The sequence below is a fragment of the Equus caballus genome, chromosome X (genome assembly GCF_041296265.1).
Source record: "Equus caballus isolate H_3958 breed thoroughbred chromosome X, TB-T2T, whole genome shotgun sequence".
Lineage (NCBI taxonomy): Eukaryota > Metazoa > Chordata > Mammalia > Perissodactyla > Equidae > Equus > Equus caballus.
The window spans coordinates 63,397,244-63,409,272 of NC_091715.1; the positions used below are offsets into that span (position 1 = coordinate 63,397,244).

At 39.8% G+C, this 12,029-nt stretch overlaps 1 protein-coding gene across 1 annotated transcript in view; it reads left to right on the forward strand.

The window, feature by feature from the left end:
• HEPH (hephaestin) overlaps nucleotides 1–10,530 on the forward strand; it is a 114,965-nt gene extending 104,435 nt beyond the window's left edge. The window contains exons 18-21 of the mRNA XM_023633451.2: nucleotides 1,431–1,570; nucleotides 2,457–2,619; nucleotides 5,394–5,438; nucleotides 10,159–10,530. Coding sequence (XP_023489219.2) covers nucleotides 1,431–1,570; nucleotides 2,457–2,619; nucleotides 5,394–5,438; nucleotides 10,159–10,391 — 581 coding nt within the window. The 3' untranslated portion in view covers nucleotides 10,392–10,530. The remainder of the gene's footprint in view (nucleotides 1–1,430; nucleotides 1,571–2,456; nucleotides 2,620–5,393; nucleotides 5,439–10,158) is intronic.
• Nucleotides 10,531–12,029: the final 1,499 nt, after the last annotated feature.

The following is a 12,029-nucleotide window of genomic DNA, read 5'->3' on the forward strand; positions in this document are numbered from 1 at the left end:
TACCTATCTGTCTATCATGTATTTGTTGAACTCTTTCTGAGTGCTGGCACTGGAGATAAAAAAATAAATAATGTTGAAGTCTGAGGGAAAGTAAATAATATCCATCCCTTCCCTTCTAGACTCCTGAACCAATTGAGAAAGAAACAGATGTTTAAGATCAAATATGAGCTTATTGAGAAGGGTAATTGGAAAACTAAATTTAGTTCTGCGACTACATGGACTTGCTAACACTCCCCCTGCAATGAATAGATTTTCCACCCTGTCATTGACATACACAGACTACAATAGCCCTCTTCCTTTGCACGGACAGAATATTCCCTACAATGGGATAGTAAATCTGTTTGTACCCCCTTCTGTGGTCAGACTGATCCAAGAGAGAGAAGATTCAGAAGGAGCAGAGTTGAACATGTTTAGTTCATTCTCTCAAACTTACAATTTGGTGAGGGTAAATACAAAGCAGGCTACAAATGCTCCTTCCATTACTTCCCTTTTAGAGGTGTAGAATAGAAATTATCTTACCTCTGTAAGAACACAAGAAGTGGGATAATGTGTCCTGGGCATAGTCCTGACAGTGTTAATTAACATGGTGATGAGTAGTTTGTTGTCTTTAGAGCATAGGATATGGCCTGGGAAGAGTCAGATATGAGGCCTATGCATTAATATCATTATTAATTCCAATAATGTGACAATCCTTTTTTAAAATATATATTGTAGGCTCAGGTGTCTGTTGGGCGTTCTGACGAATGCAAGGAAACCATAGTACTATAGTATATACATTAATTTCCTGCTTACTAGGAACCTACAGCCTAGTTGGGGATATGAGCTTCCACAAATTAAAAGATAGGAAGCATAGAAAGCATTTTCTGGTGAGTTCCAAAGAGTGGTACAGAGAATAATTGAGGAGTTTGAAGGTGGAAGGGAATGCAAGGGATGGAAGATACTGGGAGGAACTATATTAGGGAGAAGGTAAAGCTTTTACTGGGCTTTGAAAAGATGGATAAAAGGAGGCACAATTTCTGGGAAAGAAGATCAGAAACATGAGCAAGGACACAAAGAACATGCATATGAAGAAATCACCCTAATTGGAATAAATGTGATAGATAGTGGGAGATAAGTCTGGGAACGTGGTTTGGGGCTATATTTTGAAGGACCTTGTAGGCTGAGCTAAGGAGCCATGGACTTGATCTTTTGGGCAGGTGGAAGCTATTAAAGTATTTTAAGCAGCAGAATTACATGGCCATATTAGTTATTTAGAAATCCCACTCTGATAACACCAGTGTGGAAGACAGACCGAAGGGGGACAAATGGAATAGAGAAGAGAGAAGTTAGGCAGCTACTGCTAACATCAGAGATGATAACGACTAGCCCTAGGGAAGTGGTAATGAGAAGTCAAAATGAGAGATATAAGAGACTTTTTTCTTCTTTTACAGCCATTAATGGAAAGGTCTATGCCAACCTCAGGGGTCTTACCATGTACCAAGGAGAACGAGTGGCCTGGTACATGCTGGCCATGGGCCAAGATATTGACCTACACACTGTCCACTTCCATGCAGAGAGCTTCCTCTATCGGGTGAGCTGGAAAGAGGGCTGAGCCCCTTAGGTGTGATTAGAGGAGTGTTTTGACAGCCACTGAGGAAGAAGGTATAGCAAGGAACAAGATAATAATCAGTTGAAAGAGGAAAGATCTTGTACATGGAGCATTGAGTTGAGAATTCTAGTTTGGCTACATATCTCAGGGTCAGTCACTTCCCACTAGGCCTTAGCTCTCCCATCTGATATAGAAGAAACAAGTGGCTTAATTCCGGGCTAAGGAGATTGAAGGAATCAATGTAATTGTGTCTCAGTCATAGACTTGAGACACAGTGAGCAGTGATCCTAAGAGCAAGGAATTTCGGAGCAGTGTCTCAGAATCTCTAAAAGTCCTTAATCCATTATAGGAAGAACTTCAATGCAGGAGATACATGGAACAACATGTAGGTTTTGAAGAAGAAGATTTAGTCTTAGGAAAATGGGGCAGAGTTGGCATTGATATGAACTTAAAGATCAAGAAGTGCTGATAAGGCATGGAGGAAAAAAAAAATTGAGTTCTATTTCTAAAGGAAATATGTGGCCCCTTCCTAGGGCTCAAGACTTAAGCAAATTTACCCAGATTTTAGCCTCCTGACAAGTTTGGAGATACTAGTTTTTAGCCCCCTAAAGGAAGCTGGAATGTCTTTTACTTTGGGAGACTTTAAGAAAAAGTAGGAGGAGAGAATCTCCTCTGTTCATTCAGTTTGTGTGAGTGAGTTCATAGGGGAGAGGGATAAGGTAGTGGGCATTTTAAGCTGCTCTCTGGTCTACAGATCTTGGAGTCCCATGTCTCTGATGTGAACATTCAAACTTTTTAGCTCCTATAACTTCTGAGATAATCTCTGTACCCTTGACGTCCTCTCCCTCACCCCTAATCTCTCTTGCAGAATGGAGAGAGCTACCGGGCAGATGTGTTGGATCTGTTCCCAGGGACCTTTGAAGTTGTGGAGATGGTGGCCAGCAACCCTGGGACATGGCTGATACACTGCCATGTTACTGATCATGTCCATGCTGGCATGGAGACCCTCTTTACTGTCTTGTCTCAAAGAGGTAAGGCCTAACTGACCAAGATTGGCCATCTTCTAGCACTTTATCTAGCCTATATGAACCTGATAATCCCCAAAACTCTCTTGCACCTATCTTTCTGATCCTAGAAGAACCAGGACTTAGGGCAGAGCATACCCCCCTCTAGGTGTTCTCCCAATCAATATTTCTCATTCTCCACTAACCCCTTGCTCTTGCCCCCTCCTAATTACTTTGACATCTGTTGAGCTCACATGGGTTGACCCAGCCTGAAACTGGCTGGGTTCTATGCATTGCTGCTTAGTGCAGATTTGCTTCCTTTGAAATACGTTTAATTTGCCTATGAATTTATTGTTTTAGGACTCATTAGAGGTACTGACTATTTCAAGGAATCTTGCTATTGAGTCCTTTTTTAAAAAAGAAGAAATATAATTCTAACAGTCACCCCTTAATTGATTTGTTTTGTGAGAATTGTGAAAGGCAGTTCTTTCTGTCCTGGACAGCTCTGTCTAAGGCTTAAAAGATATATTGGTATTCAATTACAGGCCAGCTTATCCAAGACAGAGTTGCTACTAAGAGTGGAAAAACTTTTTCCTTATATGTTTTAAATGGAGAGAAAATAGCTGGGGTAGTTCATCAATCAATCTCTGTTCATCACCAAGAATGTGGAAGGATAAATTGCCTTTGATTTTGTGTCTTTGGGTCATTAAAGGGTTAAGTGTCTCACCTCTTAAACCTCTTGACCTGAATCCAGTCCTGAGCATTATCTTCCTTCCAAGAGGTCCTATAGAACCTACTGGGGCCCACAGGAATCCAGGGATTTTTTTCTCTTGTGCTTTTAAAAAGATGTCATACTGCTTTGAAAACTGGTGGTATTGAGGTAAGTATTCTGGAATTGTTAGTCATTAGCACTCTATCAGCAGGAATAGAAACCAAGAAAGTATATTGGGGCATTCAAACAGGCTTAGCAAACCAGGGTAGAGAATACAACTCTGCTGTTTACCCCCAGGAAAGGAGACAAATAATTGTACATTTTGATTTCCTGTATCTTTGAAAAGCTTTGTTTTCTGGTAACCCATACTGCTAGAATGTGGCCTGCACTTATTACTCTAGTACTACTCCCCACCACCCAGATAAGCACACAGAATTTTTTGTTGTGTTCTGCCATTCATTGGAGCCACAGTCAAGTGATGAATTGACATGCCATCAAGATGCTATAGATCCAAGACAACACGTTGTCTCTGTGTATAACAATGGGTCATCTCAAATATAGGCCATCTAATAGATAAGAGTCTATCTCAATATATATCATCTTGGAACTTCCACAAATAAGGATAGCTCTTATCTCTCTATGACAGTGAGATAGCTCACAAATCTTACCTGTTTGCCTTTTTGTTTGTTTATATCCCACTATGGTCTAATCTGATATTGTTCTAACCACATATGTGTTAAAAGGCCAACCAGAGGTAAGAGTTGAAGACAGATAGGGAAGAAAGGACTAACTATTGGAACAAGGTTCTTGCTGAGGAAGCAAGGGATGAAAACCAGAACTAAAATGAAAGACTATACTGGAGTATGGTCAGTTCTTCTACTGAAAGAAGAGAGAAGACAGAAAAGAAAAATATCAATGCATATGTTTGGGTGAGGGGTTTGACAGAAAGATGGAATATTTTTGCCTATGATCTCTGTTTCATCTGTGATGCAGGAGACAGAGTCATCTGCTGAGAGTGAAGGATAGGTGGTAGGGTAAAGAGCTTGAAGAAAGTGGGAAGAAGTTTAAAATAACCAGTCTGGTACATGGGAAAAAAGTTTAGTCTGCGTGATGGGAAATAATTAATAATTCCAGGCAGCATTGAGGGCTTAGTTAAAACTGGACAAAAAGAATACTAATCTTTACAATTTTGTGATTTTTCTCCACCAGCATTCAGTGTACCAGACAAAATACAAGGAAAGTATAGTTACTGGGGTTTCCATAGATTATTATAACACTCTTGGATGTTAGTAGTTAGAAATGATAGACCATGAAGTCTAGCCTGACCAGTAATGGAAGAAAAGACAGGATGAAGCTGATAGATTGACAGAAAAATGGAAGGGTCCAGGAGCTACAGGTCTTTATGAGAAGGAAATTCCAGATGGCTTGAGTGTTGGATGGATCAACATTTATGGTGGGAATTGAGGAAGAAGAAGACTGAGTCAGGTACCAAAGACTTTTATGAATGAAGAGAATTGCTAGGTAACAGTGAAAGAAGTGGTTGTGGTTTTTCTAGCCAAATAAGGAGAACTTCAAAAGAGATGTATCTTTACAAAAAAGGGAGGAACAATAATCTCAAAGCAGTATTGAAAGGATGTAAAGGAAGCATAGGCCTCAAAAAAAAAAAAAGCTCAGCCTCAGTAAAGCAAGCAAGAAGAGAAAGAAGTATTCTGAGTAGAGGTTAAATATGTAGGGATGTAGGTTTGACAGGGAGCAGGGGCTTCCTAAAAGGAGGGTGGAAAAAGTTGGCAAAAAGAGCAGTGATAGGGACAGAGGAAATGCCAACAAATATGTAAATAGTGGCAGAGAAGTGACTTACCTTTTGGTCTCCTAAGCCTATGCTGTTGCTCATATTTTGTGTTACTATTCAAAATCAAATCTACATACCAATATTGACTTTGGCCATAAGAAAGTTAATTACAATCACCTACATTTTGCTTACTTTACTACAAAGAGATTCCTCCAACCAATGTTAACCTCCCACAGCAAACCTATGAATTGGTAGGAAGAATAATAGGAATAACCTCTTGTCTCTTTTTTTTTCCACCAGAACAATTAAGCACTATGACCACCATCACCAAAGAGATTGGAAAAGGTAGGGAGAATGATACACAGACTGGGTAGTTGTATATGGTGTGCATTTGGGGGTAGGTGCAGTGCCTGTAGAAAAAAGGATTCACATGAACAAAAGGTGGACTGCAATACTAGCAGGAAGCATCCTGAGATTTCCATAAAACTTCAGAAGCCAGGAACCTCAGGTTCAGCTTCCGTCAGCAGGTTTATTGTCTTTGGCTCCCACCCCCCAATCAACTGAGTTTGGGAAAACAGCTTTATCCCCAGTTGGAGGCTGATATCTTAGCCTCTCACCTAACGTGTGAGGAGGCAGGAAAATGAAGGTCTTGCTGGGTTGGACATGAAGGAGCTGTAGCACACATGAATTCCTCACAGGGACAGTGTGAAATTAGAACAAATACCAAACAGTCTGAACCAGCTGTTTTTTATTCTTGCACTTATGGGATATCACATAGTTGACTCTTTGGAGCCAGCCATTTCTACTTTTCAAGAAAATCAAGATTCTTGTCCTAGCCAGCTTAGGTCTAAATAGTGCTTTCACTCTCCACTGCATTTGTACCTGGACTGAGAAAGATTCAGAAAGTTATAACTAGAAAGGACATTAGAAATCATCAATTTAGTCCTGAGGTTTTTGAACTGTATTTGGAAAAGTCCTAATGATCTGCCTAAGTGTCTTATAAACTGTCAACCAAGAGACTTGGGTATGTCCTGGAAGAGTTGAGGAGAGGTAAGTTGAGGCTGAGAGAGTGGGGCACCATACATATATATGCATGTATTTGTATATATACACATACAACTATATGGTGTGTATATACATATTTTGTGCATATATTTGTATATTCATACACATGTATGTATGTGTAGACACATACATACATCCTCATTAGCTCTTGTATGTTAAAAAGTTTCCACATTGGGGGAAAAAACCATCAAAACTGTGAATCTAATAAAACCCAATAATTTTCTACATGAGAAACTGAGATGGAAAGTGATTTGTCCAAGATCACAAGAGGAGGAAGTATTAGAATGTAAACTCAGAACGAGGATGTTTTTCAGCTTCCATTTGAACTCACTATATTTTATCTTCTCTCAATTTTATAAAAAGATTCACTCATCTAGTTATACATTCATCAAAAATTTACTGAGTGCCAGGGACACCAAAACAAGTAAGACATAAGCACTACTTTTCAGGAGATTTGTCTAAAAATGGAGTGCTACACAGAAACAAGAATTTTAGTGCTAGGTTCTGTACATTGTAGAAAAGGGCAAACAATAATAACAGCTATCAATTATTGTGCATTTGCCATCTTCCAGGTGCTATGCTAAATATCTTATAAATAGTAACACACTTAAACACCACAATAAACCTATGAGTTAATTGTAGTTATTATCCCCATTTTATAAAAGAGGAGGCTCAAGTCCAGAAGTGAGGGGGATTAGGTCACTTGGCCCAAGAATGTACAGGCATACCTCGTAGATAATTGCGGGCTCGGTTTCAGACCACCACAATAAGGTAAATATGGCAGTAAAGCTAGTCACACAAATTTTTTGGTTTCCCAGTGCATACAAAAGTTATGTTTACACTATAATGTAGTATATTTAGTGTGCAATGGCATTATGTCTAAAAAACAAGGTACATACCTTAATTAAAAAATACATTATTACTAAAAAATGCTAACCATCATCTGAGCCTTCAGCGAGTCATAATTTTTTTCTGGTGGAGGGTCTTGCCTAGACTTTACTGGCTGCTGAGTGATCAGGGTGGTGGTTGCTGAAGGTTGCTGTGGCTGTGGCAATTTTTTAAAGTATGACAAAAATGAAGTTTGCCCCATCAACTGACTCTTCCTTTCATTAATGATTTCTTTATGGCATGCAATGCTGTTCGATGGCATTTTACCCACAGTAGAAATCTTTCAAAATTGGAGTTAATCCTCTCAAACCCTGCTGCTGCTTTATCAACTAAGTTTATCTAATACTTTAAGTTCTTCATTATCACTTAAACAATATTCACAGCATCTTCACTAGGAGTAGATTCCATCTCAAGAAACCACTTTCTTTGCTCATCCATAAGAGGTAACTCCTCATCCGTTCAGATTTTATCATGATATTGCAACAATTCAGTCACATCATTAGGTTCCACTTCTAATTTTAATTCTCTTGCTGTTTCCACCACATCTGCAGTTACTTTCTCCACCGAAGACTTGAACCTCTCAAAGTCATCCATGAGGGTAGGAGTAAACTTCTTCTAAAGTCTTGTCAATGTTGTTATCTTGACCTCTTCCCATGAATCAAGAATGTTCTTAATGGCATCTAGAATGGTGAATCCTTTCCAGAAGGTTTTCAATTTACTTTACCTAAATCCATCAGAAAAATTACTATCTATGGCAGCTGGAGTATTACAAAATGTATTTCTTCTATAATAAGACTTGAAAGTGAAAATGATCCCTTAATCCATAGGCTGCAGAATGAATCTTGTGGTAGCAGGCATGAAAACAACATTAATATCATTGCATACCTCTATCCAAGCTCTTGGGTGACAATGTGCATTGTCAATGAGCAGTAATATTTTGAAAGGAATCTTTTTTTTCTTAGAAGTAAGTCTCAGCAGTGGGCTTAAAATATTCAATAAACCATGTTGTAAACAGATATTTTGCCATACAGGCCTTGTTGGTCCATTTAGAGAGCACAGGCAGAGTAGATTTAGCATAATTCTTAAGGGTCCTAAGATTTTCAGAATGATGAACATTGGCTTCAACTTAAAGTCACCAACTACATTAGTACCTAACAAGAGTCAGAATGTCATTTGAAGTTTTGAAGCTAGGCTTTGTGACTTCTCCTCTTTAGCTATGAAAGACCTAGATGGCACCTTCCTTCAATATAAGGCTGTTTTGTCTACATTGAAAATCTGTTATTTAGTAGCCGACTTCATTAATTATCTTAACTAGATTTTCTGGATAACTTGCTGCAGCTTCTACATCAGGACTTGCTGCTTCACCTTGCACTTTTGTGTTATGAAGACAGCTTCTTTCCTTAAACCTCATGGACCAACCTCTGCTAGTCTCAAACTTTTTTCTTGCAGCTTCCTTACCTCTCTCAGCCTTCATAGAATTGAAGGAAGTTAGGGCCTTACTCTGGATTAGGCTTTGGCCTAAGTTCCCTTACTCAACTGTTGTGGCTGATTTGATCTTATTCTAAGATCACCAAAACGTTCGCCATATCGGCAATAAGGCTGTTTCATTTTCCTATCACTCATGTGTTCACTGGAGTAGCACTGTTAATTTCCTTCAGGACCTTTTCTTTTGCATTCACAATTTGGCTAAAAGTTTTGCACAAGGCGCCTGGCTTTTGATCTCTCTTGGCTTTTGACGTGCCCTTCTCACTAAGCTTAATCATTTCTAGCTTTTGACTTAAAGTGAGAAATGTGTGACTCTTCCTTTCACTTGAACACTTAGAGGCCATTGTAGGGTTATTAATTGGCCTAATTTAAATATTGTTTCATCTCAGGAATAGGTAAGCCCAAGGAGAGGAAGAGAGATGGGGCAAGAGCCAGTTGGTGGAGCAGCCTGAACACACACAATATTTATTGATTAAGTTCACTGTCTTATGTGGGTATAGCTCATGGTACACCAAAATGATTACATGGAAGATCACTGATCACAGATCACCATAAAAATACAATAATAATGAAAAATTTGAAATATTTCAAGGATTACCAAAATGTGACGCAGAGACACAAAATGAGCAAATACTGTTAGAAAATTGGTGCTGATAGACTTGCCCAAAACAGGGTTGCCACAAAACTTCCATTTTTTAAAAAATGCAATATTTGTGAAGAGCAGTAAAGCAAAGCACAATAAAATGAGGTATGCCTGTAGAAGTACAAACAGTACAGATAGCTTGGGATCACAAAAGAAAGGGCCGTTAATTATCTAGCTGAATTGAAGAAAGCTTTCAAAGACCTGGAACATTTAAGCTGGGGATAGAATGGTGAAAAGGAAGAAAGTGTGTTAGGGCAAAGGGAACAGCATGAGAAAGTCTTGGAAACCTGAAAAAGTTAAATCTATTATGGGGAACAAAGAATGAGTTGCTGTGGCTGAAGAGTAGTTGATAAGACTAGAAGAGTAGGTTAGAGCCTGATTGTGAGAGTTGGAATGCCTGGCTTGAGTCTGAGCTTTACTCTATAGGTTAATTGGAGATCATCAAAAGTTTGCATGCCAGGAGCTAAGACAATCAGATATTTCATCCGGAAAGATTAATGTGACATCAGTGTGATCATGACCCAAAGAGATGAGAGACTGGGCAGCATAGTGGCAGGCTGTTGTCATGGTCCAGTGCTCAAAGTGAACATTGATAAGCTAGATGATTGAGTCAAACTGCTTCCCTAAAGTTTCCACTTATTGCTTCCAACTCTACTCTCTGGAATAATGCAAACCAAATCTAATTCTTTTTTATACATCACAGACCTCTCTCTATTTTTTCCTACTCTGAGTCTTAGCTCTTTCCATGGGGGGATTGGGGCCTCAATGATTCCTAAGGACTTTCTCAGCAGTGATATCTTATTACTCTGATTTTCTGTAACCTCCGAATCTATATTCATCAGCTGGTCTTCTGAAGGATAGGGACAGTTACTCTGTCTTATTTGGATAGATTTATTTCTCCTCTCCAAGGATTTGACTGCAAAAGGTGCCCCTTTAGAGTAATCTCCAGCCCAGGGTGCCCATTTTCCTCTGGTTCCATTTCAGCAACAACCCTCAGAGACATTGGAGAAGGAAATGTGAGGATGCTGGGCATGCAGATCCCTGTAAAGAATATTGAGATGCTGGCTTCTGTCTTGATTGCTACGGGTGTCATTCTCCTGTTCATTGCTCTGGCTCTTGGTGGTGTGGTCTGGTACCAGCATCAGCAGAGAAAGCTACGGCGCAACAGGAGGTCCATCCTGGATGACAGCTTCAAGCTTCTGTCCCTAAAGCAGTAACAGCTGGATCCTGGAACTGCACATCTGGAATGTACTCTCAGCAGGCCATGGACTACCAGATGACTCTACTGTCCAAGGGGCATGGGAGATAGAGAAGCACAGTTGATAATCAAACTTGTCTGAGTATTGCTTTACTTAGTTATTTACATGGAGATGATATACTTTCTCCTTTTCTTTAGCTTCTTTGCTCCACTTGGGCACTTGGGAATAGGTGAGTCCTTTAGTATCTTATATCACAAATTTCAGTAGCTAGATTATATCACCCACTGACACTTGGAAGGTCTGGAAAATCCTAAAAACTGATCCTTCTCACAAAGTAGATACCAAGAGTAAAAGTTATTGATTAGGTTTCTACCGCTTTCCAGGACCTCAGCAAGTTCACTTTGAACTGAGGCTAAGTGAGCTGTGAAGATAATTCACATCTAAACTAAGAACAAAGAACACAGGCATGATAGGGGAAGGGTGAGGTGAGATTTGAAGATCCACATTTTATTTTGATTCTCTTTGGCAGTGGACTATTTTGGAAAAGTGGGTGGATAGAATATTGTTGCTATGAGCATCTACAACCTTTGCAGCCAGAAGCTCTTCAGAAAGTCAGTCCTCGAAGTTCCTGGCATAGTTTCACTGAAGGGAATATGGAGTGTCCTCTCCATATTTTAGGCAGAAAATTCTGTACATTAAAGTACTTGTCAGAACACTGTAAGAGTGAACTTGCTGATTTTGATTGTTCCTGTGGCCTCTGGGAGGTTGTGAGTGTAATTGAAACAGAGAGTACTCAGTTGTGTGGGGAAAGGCAGGTATAGTATGGGTCTGCCTATGTTTTGTAGAGTCTTCAGGTTTGTGTTTTGGAAATGAAGAAGCTGTCCCAGAGGAAGCCTCAAAGTCAGAGCGGCAGATGCTACCTTTTGGCCCATAGGTGCCTAAAGTCTTCTGGATGCCAAGAAAAGTAGCCAGACGGAAATAGAGTGCTGAGACAAGGCTCAAAGCTGTCTACTGGGTGAGGAGAGGTGGGCACAGATCTTGTGGACTCTTTTGGCAGTTGGAGGTATGAGGTCTACTTGCAATTTTGGGGGACTCTATTGGGAAGAGTACCTCTCTCTGATAGCTTAAAGCAATATTCCTTTGTCACCTCCAAGTTCAACCTTCTCTGAAACCTTGGTCAGAGAGCAAAGACAAGAGATAGAGTCGGGATGTGGTCGGGATGGGGTAAGATGACCCACCCTCACTACAGTACCCATAATATTGTTTTACATGGCAAGTGAAGAAAAGAAGAGGCATCAGGGACAGCAAGATCATAGCTGAAATACATAGTGCTTTACACTTTACAAAACATCTAATACCTTATTGCATTTGACATACCTGAATTCCATCAGAGTGCTACTTTGTTTTACATTTGAGTAAACAAAGCTCAAAGAAAATAAGTGATTTTACCCAAGGCCATTCGACTAGAAGTTGAGCAGGGATTCAAACCTTTATCTAGTAGACTCCAAATGGTTGTTCCATCCCCCTATGTCACAGACACCTACACTAATCTCCATCTTTTTTGCTCGTGTTGACTCCAGCTTTCCTGTCTTCCCAACCAACCTGTCTGCCTAGTTAGCAACTCCTTGCAGATCAAATGTAGAAGCCACAGTGCTG